Source organism: Enhydra lutris, unplaced genomic scaffold, assembly GCF_002288905.1.
Source record: "Enhydra lutris kenyoni isolate GAN:26980312 unplaced genomic scaffold, ASM228890v2 scaffoldscaffold68, whole genome shotgun sequence".
Taxonomy (NCBI): Eukaryota; Metazoa; Chordata; class Mammalia; order Carnivora; family Mustelidae; genus Enhydra; species Enhydra lutris.
In genome coordinates, this window is record NW_019154152.1 from 10,155,503 (window position 1) to 10,170,441 (window position 14,939).

General features: G+C 37.3%; 1 protein-coding gene across 1 annotated transcript; it reads left to right on the forward strand.

Moving 5' to 3' along the window:
* The first annotated feature begins 13,601 nt into the window (after window positions 1-13,601).
* Window positions 13,602-14,564, forward strand: LOC111159554 (olfactory receptor 51I2-like). The gene is given in 1 exon segment (XM_022522084.1): window positions 13,602-14,564. A coding segment is annotated over 1 exon segment (963 nt).
* The last annotated feature ends 375 nt before the right edge of the window (window positions 14,565-14,939 follow it).

Here is a 14,939-nt window from a genome sequence, read left to right on the forward strand (position 1 = left end):
GGCCATTGCTTATTCCTGGTTCACATGGACCACAGTCCTGGGAGAGTATTTGCTTTCTGGTTCCCATTGATCTGGAAAGGCTTCCAAGAGGAGGCCCTCTGGGAACTTGGGGAGGTGAGTCAACTCATAGAGGTGGTCCCAAGCAGCGCATGCTGTGAGAGGCCTCTGGGTCTTAAGCAAATGCTCACTGAAGTAAGAGTGTCTTTCCCAGTGAACAAGGATCTCCAGGGACTGAGGATCATAAAAACACTGCCCTGTTCCCAGTCATGTTTATGTTGGCCTGGTCAGTGGAGGGCACTTGTTTAGGTAGCCAATTCCCCTTGAGAGACAGAGTCTGAGGTTGCCCGATAAGCAGGACAGCTCCCATCCCCAGTAATTTCATTTGACCCTCTCTGAGCAGCAAATCATTTACTCCAAACAGGATTGACAAGAAATAAGGACAGAACATAAATTTGTTTGTTTCTGGGGACAGACATTCCCCTAAGCTTTTTTTGGTTTTGTTTTGTTTTGTTTTGTTATTAGAAGAAAAGATTCACTGTCAATATATATTTACGACCAGAGATTCGCATCACATATCTGAGATTCTTTCCAATGCTGATCACCACAAATTCTCCCAGCCTAGGCCAAAATTCATGCCCAACTTCCATTTTTATATCATTCAAAGTTAAATATTCAAGAATCATTTATAATATTCTGGGCCCTATAAAAGGTGAAAATAATACAAAATAAACAATAGTGGGTATTACAGTGAACATCAGATAATATTCAAAAAACAAGAGATAACAAGTGTTGACAAGGATGTAGATAAAAGGGAACACTTGTACATTTTTGGTGGGAATGTAAATTGGTACAGTCACTATGAAAAACTAAATGAAGGTTACTCAGTAAATTGAAAACAGGACTGCCATATAAGATTAAGCAATTTCACTTCTGTCTGAATATATACCCAAAGGAAATGAAATCATTATCTCAAGGAAATACCTGTACTCCCATATTCATTGCAGGTATTAATCCCTATAGCTAAGATATGGAAACAAGAAAAGGATGGAATATTTAGCCTTAAAAAAGAAGGAAATCCTGCCATTTGCAACAAGATGGAGGAATCTGATGGGCAAGATGCTACACGAAATATTCGAGATAGAGAAAGATAAACACTGCAGAGTACCACTTATATGTGTAATCAAGAAGACAACAAGTCAAATTCATAGGAACAGAAAGTAGAATGGCTGTTGCCAGAGGCTGTGGATGGGGAAATATGGAAAAAGAATATGGTAAAAGAATATAGACTTTCAGTTATAAGAAGAATGAATTTTGAGGATCGAAGTATAACATGGTGACTATAGTTGATAATACTGTATTGGTTAATTAAAATTTGATGAGAGAGTAGAACTTAAATGTTCTCAGAAAAAAAAAGAAAAAAAAGTAAAATAAGTATGTGAGAAGATGGATGTGTTAATTAACTCAAAGGTGGGAATCCTTTCACAATGTATATGGTTACGAAATCATCACATTATAGCCTTTAAATATATTACAAAGTTATTTGTTAACTGTACCTCAATGCATATGTAAACTAACTCAAAATTGACCACTGACTTGAATGTAAAAAAAAAAATTTAATGTAAGCATAAATCTAAAACTTTTAGAAAAATTTAGGAGAAAATCTTCAGGATAGAGGGCAAAGTATTCTTAGCCTTAACACCAAAAGTGTGATTCCTCTAAGGAAAAATTGACGAAGATTTATTAAAACTAAAAAATGTTTCTGAGTCAAAGACTCAGTTAAGAGGACAAAGAAACAACAACAACAAAAAAAAAACAGTGGGAAAATATATTCGCAAATTACATATCTAAGAAAGGCCTGGTATCTAGAACAGATAAAGTACTCTGAAAACTCAACTAGAAAAAAGCCTAATTAGAAATAGGCAAAAGACATGGAAAGACATTTTGTGGAAAAAGAAACAGATGCAAATGGACATGGAAAAATTCAAAGTTATTAGCTAGGAGGAAATAAAAACTACAGTGAAATATCACTATGCATCTATCAGAATAGCTTGCTTGTTCTTTTTTTTTTTTTTTTTTTTTTTAAGGTGAAAACATCAAATGCTGGCAAGGATGTGGGGAAACTGGATCTCTCATACACTGCTGGTTGAAATGTAAAACGGTATAGCCAGCCACTCTAGAAAATATTTTGGCAGTTTCTAAAAATACTAAACATGCAACTAACATATGGCTGAGCATTTGTACTCCTGGGCATTCATCCCAGAGAAATGAAAAGATGTTCACCAAAAGTTTTCACGCAAATGTTTATAGCAGCTTTATGCATAATAGCCCAAAACTGGAAACACAGATGTTCTTCAACAGGAGAATGGTTAAACAAACTGGTACAACAAGGCCCTATAAATACTACTCAGCACTTACAAGAAATGAACTCTTCACACACAGAATAAGCTGGCTACATCTCCAGATAATGATGCAGTGGGGTTAAAAAAAAAAAAAGATTACATATTGTATGATTTCATTTATATGACATTCCTGAATAGAACACATTAGTGATTGTCAGAGGCTAAACGGGGGATGGGAGGGAGAAGAGTGGATGGGGCTATAAAAGGACAACATGAGGGATCCTTGTGGCACTGGAAGTATTCTGTATCTTCTCTGTAGCGATGTCAATATCTTTATTTTGATACTGCACTACTGTTTTGCTAGATGCTACCCTTGGAAAAATTGGGTGAAGGGTATATGGGATCTCTATATTAAATATTATAACTGCATGTGAATCTACAAACATCTCAAAATAAAAAGCCAAAAAAGAAAATCTTAAAGAGTTGACAAGGTTGGAAGATGGTGTTGGAGTAGGAGGGCCCTAAATGCACCTCATCCCACTAACACAACTTGGTAACTATCAAATCATTCTAAATACTGCAGGAATCGACCTGAAGGCTAGCAGAACAAACTTCACAACTAAAGCTGGAGAAGAGGCAACACTGAAGAAGGTAGGAAGTGCAGAGACATGGTTTGGGAGAGAAACAGATCATGGCTAGGGGAGCCACAGTCACAGAGAAGGGCGAGAGACAGACTAGCACAGAGAGGAGCACATAAGGAAAATGAATCCCCATAGCAGCTGGCTTAGAAAGCGAGAAAGCGGCTACATTTCATGAGTTCCTGCAACCAGTGGGTCTTAAAACGTGGAGTTTTAAAGGCCAGTGTGTTTGTCTTGGTAAGAGACTGGAGGGCGCTGGGGGTATTCTTAGAGAGGAGACAAACAACCCACAGACATACAACATGGAAACAATGATCTGAAGAGTGCCTAGGGCACACAGTGGGAAGGTTATTTGCTCTTCTCAGTGCATATCCAAGAGAGACAGCAATCAAGGGGAGACCCCTTGAGAACTGGTCAGCACCCTTTCCCTCCCATGCCCCTCAGCATAAGCACTAGCCACCAGTGGGAACCAGCACAGTGCTGACACTCAACGCTTGCTTACTCCAGCAGAACCACTCCTCCCAGTCATGCTTGCCTCAGTCCCAGAATGAGGACCACTTTCCCCACAAGACCTGCCCAAACCCCTACTCACACCTTATCTTCCAAAAAGTGTTTTTTCAGAGCTATGGTTTCTGTGGGTGGGGCAACAGGTATGATTTCACAAACAGACAAGAACTCACCTAGTTAAAATGCACCACATTCAGGCCAGGAACCAAACATTGCCCACAACAGACAAAGAGAACCTCTGCAGATGACTGGCCTAAAGGATAGATGGGCCAGGACACAAGAGCAGAGCACATGCAGTGCACAATGGAAACACTCATAGAAGTGTCCCAACAGGGGACACTATACTGCAGGGCACTAGAGGACCTCTTCTTCAGGATAGAAAGTCTATCAAGAAGGCAAAACAATTGTAAATAGTTATACACCCAAATGGGAGTACCCTGATACATAAAACAGTTAATTATAAACATAAAGGAGCTCAGGACGCCTGGGTGGCTCAGTGGGTTAAAGCCTCTGCCTTTGGCTCAGATCATGACCCCAGGGTCCTGGGATGGAGCCCCATGTCTGGCTCTCTGCTCAGCAGGGAGCCTGCTTCAGCCTGCTTCCCTTCCTCTCTCTCTGCCTACTTGTGATCTCTCTCTGTCAAATAAATAAATAAAATCTTTAAAAAAAAAACATAAAGGAGCTAATCAATAAGAATACAGTAACAGTAGGGGACTTTAACACTCCACTGACATCAATGGAACAAAAAAAAAATCAATGAGGAAACAAAGTGGCTTTAAATGACACACTGGAACAGCTGGGTTTGATACATTCAGAACACTCCATCCTAAAAAAAAAAAGCAGAATATACAATTTTTCTAGTGCACACAGAACATTTTCCAGAAGAGATCACATATTAGCCCACAAAACAAGCTACAACAAATTTAAGATCACAGTCATACCATGCATCTTTTCTGATCACAGTGCTATGGAAGTAGAAGTCAACCACGAGAAAAAAATCTAGAAAGAGCACAAATACATGCAGGTTAAATAACATGCTACGAAACAATGAATTGATCAACCAGGAAATAAAAGAAATTAAAAAGTACATGGAAACAGATGGAAATGAAAACATGATGGTCCCAAATCTTTGGGATGCAGAAAAGTGGTTCTAAGAGGGAAGTTTATAGCACTACAAGCCTACCTTAAGAAGTAAGAAAAATATCAAATAAACAACCTAACCTTACATGTAAAGGACCCAGAAAAAGAAAATTAAACAAAACCTTAACCCAGCAGAAGTAAGGAAATAATAAAGATTAGAGAAGAAATAAATGATATACAAACAACAAAACAAACAAACAAAAGAGAGTAGAACAGATCAATCAAGCAAGGAGCTGGTTCTTTGAAAAAGTAAAATTGATAAACCTCTAGCCAGACTGACCAAGAAAAAAAAGAAAGGACTAAAATAAATAAAATCACAATAAAGGAGAAGAAATAACAACCAACAGCACAGAAATACAATTATAAGAGAATATTATGAAAAACTGTATGTCAGCAAATTGCACAACCTAGGAAAAAAATGAATAAATTCTTGGAAAATAAACCACCAAAACTGAAGCAGGAAGAAATAGAAAATTTGAACAAATAACCAGTAAAGAAATTGAATCACTAATCAAACACCAAAAGTCCAAGACCAGATGGCTTCACAGGGGAATTCTACCAAACATTTAAAGAAGAGTTAATACCTATTCTCAAATTTTTCCAAAAATAGCAATGGAAGGAAAATTTCCAAATTCATTCTATGAAGGCAGCATTACCCTGATACCAAAACCATATAAAGACTCTACTAAAAAAGAACTACAGACCAATATCCCTGATGAACATAAATTAAAAAATCTTCAACAATATAATGGTGAACTGAATTCCACAATACATTTAAAAAAAATCACTCACCACAATCACATGGGATTTATTCTTGCATTGCAGAGTGGTTCAAAATTTGTAAATCAACTAACACATCAATAAGAGAAAGGAAAAGAACCATATGATCATTTCAACAGATGCAGAAACAGCATTTGACAAAGTAAAACATTCACTCATGATAAAAACCCTCAACAATGTAGGTTCAGAGGGAACATACCTCGACATAAGGAAGGTCATTTGTGAAAAACCTACAGCTAATATAGCTTAGCTATAGAGAAAAGCTGAGAGGTTTTCCCCTAAGGTCAGGAATAAGGCAAGAATGTCCACTTCTATTCAATACTCCCATTCAACATAGTACTAGAAATCCTAGCCACAGAAATCAGACCAAAAAGAAAAAGAAAAAAGGCATCCAAATCAGTAAGGAAGAAGTAAAACTTTCACTAATTGCAGGTGACGTGATATGCCAGCAAAAAACTGCTAGAACTGATAAACTAATTTAGTAAAGTTGCAGGATAAAAAAAAAATCAATGTATAGAAATCTGCTGCATTTCTTTTTTATTATAAGATTTTTTTAAATTTAAATTCAATTAATTCAATAATTAATTAATTCATAATGTATTAATTCATAATGTATAATGTATAATTAATAATGTATAATGTATAATTAATATGTAATGTATCATAATACATTACATATTAATGTTATATATAATAATGTATAATGTATAATTAATTCAATAATGTATTATTTGTGTCAGGAGTACAGGTCTGTGATTCATCAGTCTTATATAATACCCAGTGCTCATTACAATTCTGTTGCATTTCTATACACCAATAATGAAGCAGCAGAAAGAGAAATCAAGAAAACAATCCCACTTATGATGGCACCTAAAATAATAGCATGCCTAGGAATAACCCTAACCAAAGAGGTAAAAAACCTAAACTCTGAAAACTATAAAATATTGAGGAAGAAGTTAAAGATGACACAAAAAAATGGAAAGACAATCCATGCTCATGGATTAGAAGACCAAATATTGTTCAAGTGTCTATACTACTTAAAGCAACCTATACATTTACTACAATCCTTATCAAAATGCCACCAGCATTTTTCACAGAACTAGAACAATTCTAAAATTTGTATAAAACCATAGAAGACCCCAAATAACCAAAGACAACTTGAAAAAGAAAAGCAAAGCTGGAGGCATCACAATTCCAGACTTCAAGTTACATTACAAAGCCTTAGTAATTAAAACAGTATGGTATTAGTGCAAAACCACACACATAGATCAATGGAACAGAATAGAAAACTGAGAAATAAACCCACAAATATATGGTCAGTTAATCTTCGACAAAGCAGGAAAAAATATCCAATGGGAAAAAGACAGTCTCTTCAACAAATGGTATTGGGAACCTGGACCACTTTGTTACATCATACACAAAAATAAGTTCAAAATGGATCAAAGACCTGAATATGAGACCTGGAAACAACAACAACAACAAAAAATCCTAGAAGAGAGCCCAGGCAATAATTTCTCTGACATTGGCCATAGCAACTTTTTTCTAGATATGTCTCCTGAGGCAAGGGAAACAAAAGCAAAAGCAACTATTGAGACTTCATCAAAATAAAAAACTACTGCACGGTGAAGGAAACAATCAAGAAAACTAAAAGACAACCTACAGAATTTGCAAATGAAAAGGGTTAGTATCCAAAACTTATAAAGAACTTATGAAACTCAACATCCAAAAAACAAATAATCCAATTTTAAAATAGGCAGAAGACATGAACAGACATTTCTCCAGAGAAGCCATCTAGATGGCCAACAGACACATGAAAAGATGCTCATCATCACTTATCCTCAGGGAAATACAAATCAAAACTGCAATATCACCTCACACCTGTGAGAATGGCAAAAAACAAAAACAAAAGCAAAAAAAAAACAAAAAACATAAGAAACCACACATGTTGGTGAGGATGTAGAGAGAAAGGAACACTCTTGCCCTGTTGGTAGGAATGCAAACAGGTGCATCCACCGTGGAAAACAGCATGGAGATTCCTCAAAAAGTTAAAAGTAGAGCTACCCTAAGATCTAGCAATCATACTACTGGGTATTTACCCAAAGAACACAAAAACACTAATTCAAAGGGATACATGCACCTAATATTTATACCAGTGTTATTTATAATAACCAAGATATGGAAGCATCCCAAGTGTCCATTGATTGATGAATGGATAAAGAAGATGTGATGTGTGTGTGTGTGTGTGTGTGTGTGTGTGTGTGTGTGTGTGTGTAATAAAATAGTACTCAGCATAAAAAAAAAAATGAAATCTTGACATTTGGAACAACATAGAAGGAATTTGAGAGTATAATGCTAGGCAAAGTAAGTTAAATACCATATGATTTCACTCCTATGTGGAATTTAAGAAACAAAACAAATAAGGAAAGGATAGAGAGAGAAAGAGATCAAGAAACATACTCTTAATTATAGATAACAAACTGATAAACCAATGATTACCAGAGGGGAGGTGGGGGGATGGATGAAATAGGTGATGGGGACTAAGGAGAGCAGTTGTCATGATGAGCACCAGGCCTTGTACGGAATTGTTGAATCACTATATTATACACCTGAAACTAATATAACACTGTATATTAACTACCTGAAATTTTTAAAAAAATGTAAGAAAACTAATTAAATAAATAATGAAAAATATCTTAAAAGAGTCTTAGGTTACATGTTATGGCAGTCAAAAAAAATTTTTTTTTTAACCATATGTGATGGGCACACAACAAAGAAGTGGTTAGAAGATGGAGAGGAGGCTGACATGAAGCACCATGTCCCATTAAATGGTCTCCCTGGCAGGACATAGATGTAGGAATGGAAGTGAGTAAGAGCAGATGGGTTGACCAAGAACCTTAGAGAAGGCACACGTGATGGCCTCCATTTCCCATGGGAAGTCAGGAGCAATGTCAAATAAGCTGCTAGGAGAAGAGATTGGCAGGTTGAGTAAAGAGCTTGAGAAGAATGGTGACAATTTAAAAACTGAAAGAAATTACAGAGTGATGCAGAAGTCTCAGCTCAGGCTAATGACCATAAATCATTTTGATAAAAGATTTCAAAGGTGTGTGATTTTTTTCCCCCTAAGTTTGTTTATCCTCTCAGGGGGAGTAAGGTAGATAGGCTGGGCCCAGTTCAGCTGGGAGAGGGCAGCTAAAATCAAAGAGGAGAAAGGTCAGTGTATCCCTAGAAAGCAACTGCAGGTGAATGACCACAGTCCAAATCAACTGAGGTATGAGCTGAGGTGAATTTGTGGCAGAACTCTCCAGAAAGTGAGAAAGAATGGAGACAGAGCTTGTATATGGTGAGGAAAACGGAGCAAGAATTCAAACCCTAGCCTGCCTGGTTCTGTAGTACATATTCTTTCCACTGTCCAAGTTCCCTCCTTTTTGAACTTTGATTCAGCCCTAGGCTGAGTGTGAGAAGAATCTGTGCCAGCGCCCCCCCCCTTATTGTTTAGTTCTTTCAAACACTTCCCCTGATTCCAAAGCTAGCCTTAACTTTTCCATTCCCCAGGGATCTGGGCAGAGTCACTCCATAGTGGCCCAAACCTGGCCTCCCCTAGAGATAAGCACTGCTGCCAAGATGTCCCTGTGTAATGAGATAAAACTCAATCCCTCTGCCACAAAGACCTCCTGGGCTCTTGCAGGATGTCAAGTGGCAGGGCAACCTGGAACAATAGCCAGGGTGAGTAAACTGTGGCCTCATCACATCCCCTTCTCCACTTCCCAGACGGGTGACTGCCAGCACCTTAGCCTCAGATGTAGATAACAGTGGGAAGAGTCAGCAAATAACACAGAAGAAAGAGAAATAATCAGTCTTGGACCATGAGAAATACTAGTCCTATCTCCTACTTGGAGAAGAGGGCCTGAAGGAGGCTACCTATCTGAGGTTCAGGGAGTTTAAAGCTCAGACCACATTCCAGGGAGACAGATCCTTTAGAGCCAAGTTCTCTTCCCATCTGGCATTCCGAGATCATTTGACCTCTGGTTCAGCATCTCAGCTATCCTTCTTTTTGTCTAGACTGGCATTTCTCCACGGGCATTCTCTGTCACACTGGTCTGGCTTCCCATAGTGGCCTACGGTGGTACAGAGAATCCTGATTACCATGACTCTGTGAACCAAGTGGTGAAAGAGAGCTGGGAAGTCTCACCTTTCCTCAATTCCCTTGTTTTCAATACTGTCCATCTTTCCTTTCTGTCTGGCATCTCAGTCCAGAACCTTGCTGGGAGAATTTTTCCAGAAAGTAACCTGTCTTCTGTAAGAATGGAAGGGACAGGAGAAGGAATCATATAGCTGCTCCCTAGAAAATCATCCTGTTTTCAATCCCATTTCTTACTCTTGCTTTTATCAACTCTAACTCCCTAGTTCTTTTGAAGTGGATATGTGGCATAACCCCCTCTCTACAAACTTAATCTTCTATTTCTGCCAGTTTCTTTCCATTCTTCTTATGATTGCTCCTCATCCGTGATATTGTTGGTATACCTTATATCCCATCCTGCTCTTCTGCCACTGTCAGATAATATATTTTTAAAATTTTTGCTATCATTTAAATGAGATTTTGGAGAGAGTAAATGTTTGTGTGCAATTCACCATGTTTAATTAGAAATCTCTTCCCATTAAATGTTGTTATTTTTACAGAGTAAAACTGTTGATTTATTCATATTTTATTATGAAAAATAATAAAATCCTCTCTCAAAATTAGAGAGGACAAACTTGATCTCTATATACCTACACCTAGCTACCAAAATCATAAGCTCATAGCCTCTCTTGGTAGCTTGGCACTACACAATTCCTACCACAGGTGGTCCCCACTTCCCCAATTATTTTGAAGTCAATATAATGTCTTATTTTATAAATATTTTCAAATCTTAAAACACAGCCATAGTATTATACCTATTATATTATAATCACTGGCATCAGCTATTATAATCACACACACACAAAAAAGATAATCACCAAGAATTCAACCCGTATTTAAATTTCCGCAATTATCCAGTAAAAGTATTTCTGAATGCTAGTTTGCTTACTTTTTTTTTAAGATTTTTTTTTTTTTGACAGAGATTACAAGTAGACAGAGAGGCAGGCAGAGAGAGACAGGAGGAAGCAGGCTCCCTGCTGAGCAGAGAGCCTGACGCAGGGCTCGATGCCGGGACCCTGAGATCATGATCTGAGTTGAAGGCAGAGGCTTAACTCACTGAGCCACCTAGGCGCCCCATAGTCTGCTTACTTTTTATATTTGATTTGCTCAAAGATCCTAACAAGGTTTGTCCATTGCATTTGGTTGATATGAATCAAGTCTCTCTTAATCTGTAGGTTTTCACCCTTTTTTAAAATTTTCTTATAATTTATTTACGGAAGAAACTGAAATTTTGTCCTGGAAGCTTTGTTTTTGTTGTTTGGATTTTTCTCATCACATTTCCTGGTGTCTTTAAACGTATCTGCTTGCCTGGTGTCTCCTATATTCTCTATAAACTGGTAGATAGGAGACAGGCTTGTTAACCTAGTAAAATACAGTGTCTAGTTTTCTCTCATTTGTGATAATATCAGCCCCTGATGATTTTTCTGCCATTATTTCATTGGGTTTGTTAAAAAGTATTACGTCAGTTCTATTACTTTTTGTTTTTAATATTTTATATATTTATTTGAGAGAAAGAGAGCACAAGTAGGCGGGGGCAGGGTAGAGGGAGAGGGAGAAGCAGACTCCCTGCTGAGCAGGGAGGCCAACGCAGGACTCCATCCCAAGACCCCAGGATCATGATGACCGAGCCACCCAGGCACCCAGTTCTATTACTTCTTAATAACTGGAATGCTTCTGTGGAGAGAAGCTTTCCACCTTCAGTTCCTTTCTTTACACCATGCTACAATTGTAGAAGAAAAGTAGGTTATTTGTCAGTTTTCAGAATACTCAATGCCTAGCCTTGCTGACCTCGTACTTACACATACACTAGCTAGCCTTAACTCTCTCTCTCTCTCTCTCTCTCTCTCTCTCAGTGTGTTTCGATCTGTAGCAGTTATTATTTTCACTGATGCTTGGTTGACCCATATCTGGCAAGTGGGAGACTCTCTGAGATGACTTTCTTTGTCTTTTAAAAATAATCTCAGTTGTCTTTAGTTCCCTGTTTTCTACTATTAAAAGATATCCAAGGTCATTTGGTGTATTTCCAGGGGAAGGCTTATCATCCATTTATGAAATTGGGGGAAAGGGCATTTAGAGACCACATCTAAGCATTAGGTGTGTTCCTTGCTACTGAAATCTCTTATTTGGTTTGGTTTGTAGCTATTTTCTGTAAATAAAGCTAGAAGATATGTATTATTTAAAGGAGAAATATCTCTTGAGCTTACTCTGATATTCCCAAGTTGATATTCTCAGTTTCATGATTACAGCATTTTAACTAACTTGTTTGAATTTACATACACATCCTCCATTCTTACCCTGAAAATTTTGCTTCCCAAATGCACTAAAATAATGACTCAAATGATGTATCTTATACTAATAATAGCCCATATTATAATAATAATACAAATATATTGACTTGTATTTTTTTCCTTTTCCACCTGAATAATATCTAAATATATTAAGAATGTGTAGATTACATCAATTTTTCTGCAACTCTCTATGAACTTTGATCCTTTCTTTATAGTCTAGTGGTCTTAAGAGATTTCTGAGATAAGTGGTAATTTTTTTCATTTTGAGATTCATTGCTTTTATCAGAGCACCTCTATAATTTTTGTTTATCCTTACAATTCAATTACCATACTTAAATACATATATATTTGCTTATTGGTTTTATTTCCTAGTACTTGACAAAAACTTTAGTGTATACATTTTTTTCAATTTTCAGAAAAATATTTTATGACATATTTTAGTACCTTTCTGGTTTTCATTTTTATTTTACTCTTCTTCAGGAATAGCTATTATGTTTAAAATTCTACTATTTATTTAGCATCTTTATTATAGACTAATTACTTTTTATCATTGTTTGCATTTAATTATATTTCATTATTTTCAATACTGTTCTCTATCTTTGAGTATGTTATTTTCTTTGGTTTACCATTTTGATGTTCACTTTCTTTTTTATTACCAACTCATTTTTATACCTTAATATCAAATATTTTAATTTGGTTCATGATTTCTTTCACTTATTTACAAATTTTTATCCATAATTTTCTTCTCCTTCCTTAATAATTCCTTATCTCAAAGAGTATTTTTACATACCTTTAACATGTCTTATCCTTTTTAATTTTTACATAATATGTCTGCACAAATTCTACGTTGGAATTTTCTGTTACTCATTTTTGAATGGGGTGGGCTCTACCAGGAATTAATATTTATCCAAAATATGTCTGAGAGAGAAGAAATGGAGGATGACAGAACTGATACTGTCAAAACTTTATTTCATTATATTCTCTTTTAAATATTCTACTAGAATATGTGCAATCTGTTTTAGAGACCCAATTCTGTCATCTCCCTCAAAGGAAAAAAAATGGTCATTCTTAACTTCAGAGTAAGTTGATTACATTGGTAAGATATAGCATAACTGTACACCTAGGCTTCATAGTAAAACACCTTTCAGCTCTCAAATTTATTTTTGATAGGTTTTTTAAATCTTTGCTAAAAAATAATTCATTGACTGTTGCCCTTATGTAGTTTTTATTGACCTATTTTAGAGGGGTTTTTGGTGTTGCTCTTTGGTTTTTTTTGCTTATTTACTTATCTGTTTAGAAATTTAAAGGTGAATCCAAGAAAAGAAAGATAAGAAGCCCATGTTATCAACCCTTTAGTCTTCTATCATATATTTGCAATTTACTTCCATGAGACCATTGTTTCTTGTTTAAAATAAAGCACTTTTTATTAGGCTTTTTAGGATCAACTCATATTCTTAAAGAAAACACTGCTTTCTTCAAAATACAAAGAAATCAGTGTTTCACATTATAAAATGAGACTGTTGTAGACAATAGATTTAAATTAGAGTTATTCTTTAGTTGGCTTTTAGGTGGAGTACATTTTTAAATCTCTTTAAGCTGCATATTTGCTAACATGTAGGAACTCATGTCACCTAATATCAGAGCTACTCTATTTTCCATTGATTTTGTCCTTATTTTTCTTCCCAGACTGAAGACGCCACATCTTCCTGGATACCTCAACTACTTTCCAAAGATGCTGCCTTCCCAGTCCTATGTCAATATCTCCTTCTTCCAGCCACATGCCTTCCTGATGATTGGCATCCCAGGGCTGGAGGCTGTTCATGGATGGATCTCCATCCCCTTCTCCGCCATGTACATGGTGGCCCTCACTGGAAACTGCCTGATCCTCTTGGCTATAAGGAGAACTCCCAGCCTGCACCAGCCCATGTACTACTTTCTGTCCATGCTGGCCCTCACCGATGTGGGCCTCACTCTGTCCACACTGCCCACCACCCTGGCTGTGCTCTGGTTTGACCATCGGCTCATAGGTTTCAATGCCTGCCTGGTCCAGATGTTCTTCCTCCACTCTTTCTCTGTGGTGGAGTCATCGGTGCTCCTGGCCATTTCATTTGACCGCTTTGTAGCCATCTCCAACCCTCTTCGCTATGCAACTATCCTCACCAATAGTGTCATCATTAGGATTGGGTTGGCCATTGTGGCTCGAGCCACTGTATCCCTCTTTCCTGGGCCCTTCTTACTGAAGTGACTGAACTATTGCCCTGATAAGAACCTTCTGTCCCATTCCTTCTGTTTCCATGCAGATGTCATGAAACGGGCCTGTGCTGATATTACTGTCAACATCCTTTATGGGCTCTATGTAGTTTTATCCACAGTGGGTGTAGACTCCTTGCTTATCATCCTGTCCTATACCCTTATTCTTCATACAGTGATGGGCCTAGCCTCTCCCAGGGAGCGTGTCCGGGCCCTAAACACATGTGTGTCTCATATATTAGCTGTTCTGATTTTCTATATCCCCATCATAGGAGTGTCAATGATCCACCGTTTTGGGAGGCACCTGCCTCATATTGTACATGTTCTCATTGCCTATGTGTACCTGGTGGTGCCCCCTGTGCTCAACCCCATCATCTACAGTGTGAAATCCAAGCCCATCAGGGAGGCCATGTTCAGAATGCTGAGAGAGAAGAGGCAAGGCTAATGAAACCAAGAAACAACTGCAGAATCTGAGGGAAAATATGGCCAGTCTTATGTCCAGAAACCCCTTACTCAGATCCCTGACCCAGACACATTATCAAGAGTATGACAACTGGATACTGTCAGATTGATGGGTGACAAACAGTCTTCTTGATTCTTTCCTGCACTTATTAACTTCAGCTTTTTAATTCAGTTTTCACTTGTACAAGAGACTCTGTGCTCATTACTAGGGATAGTAAAATGAATTATACATGGTCTTGTCCCTCTGTTGCAGGACAGAAGCTTCTAAATACACAATCAAGTCAAGTGTAATAAGGCTATGATAGGTACACACAAAGTGCTACAGGAACCTGGAAGAGGGTTTCCTGTCTCATCAAGA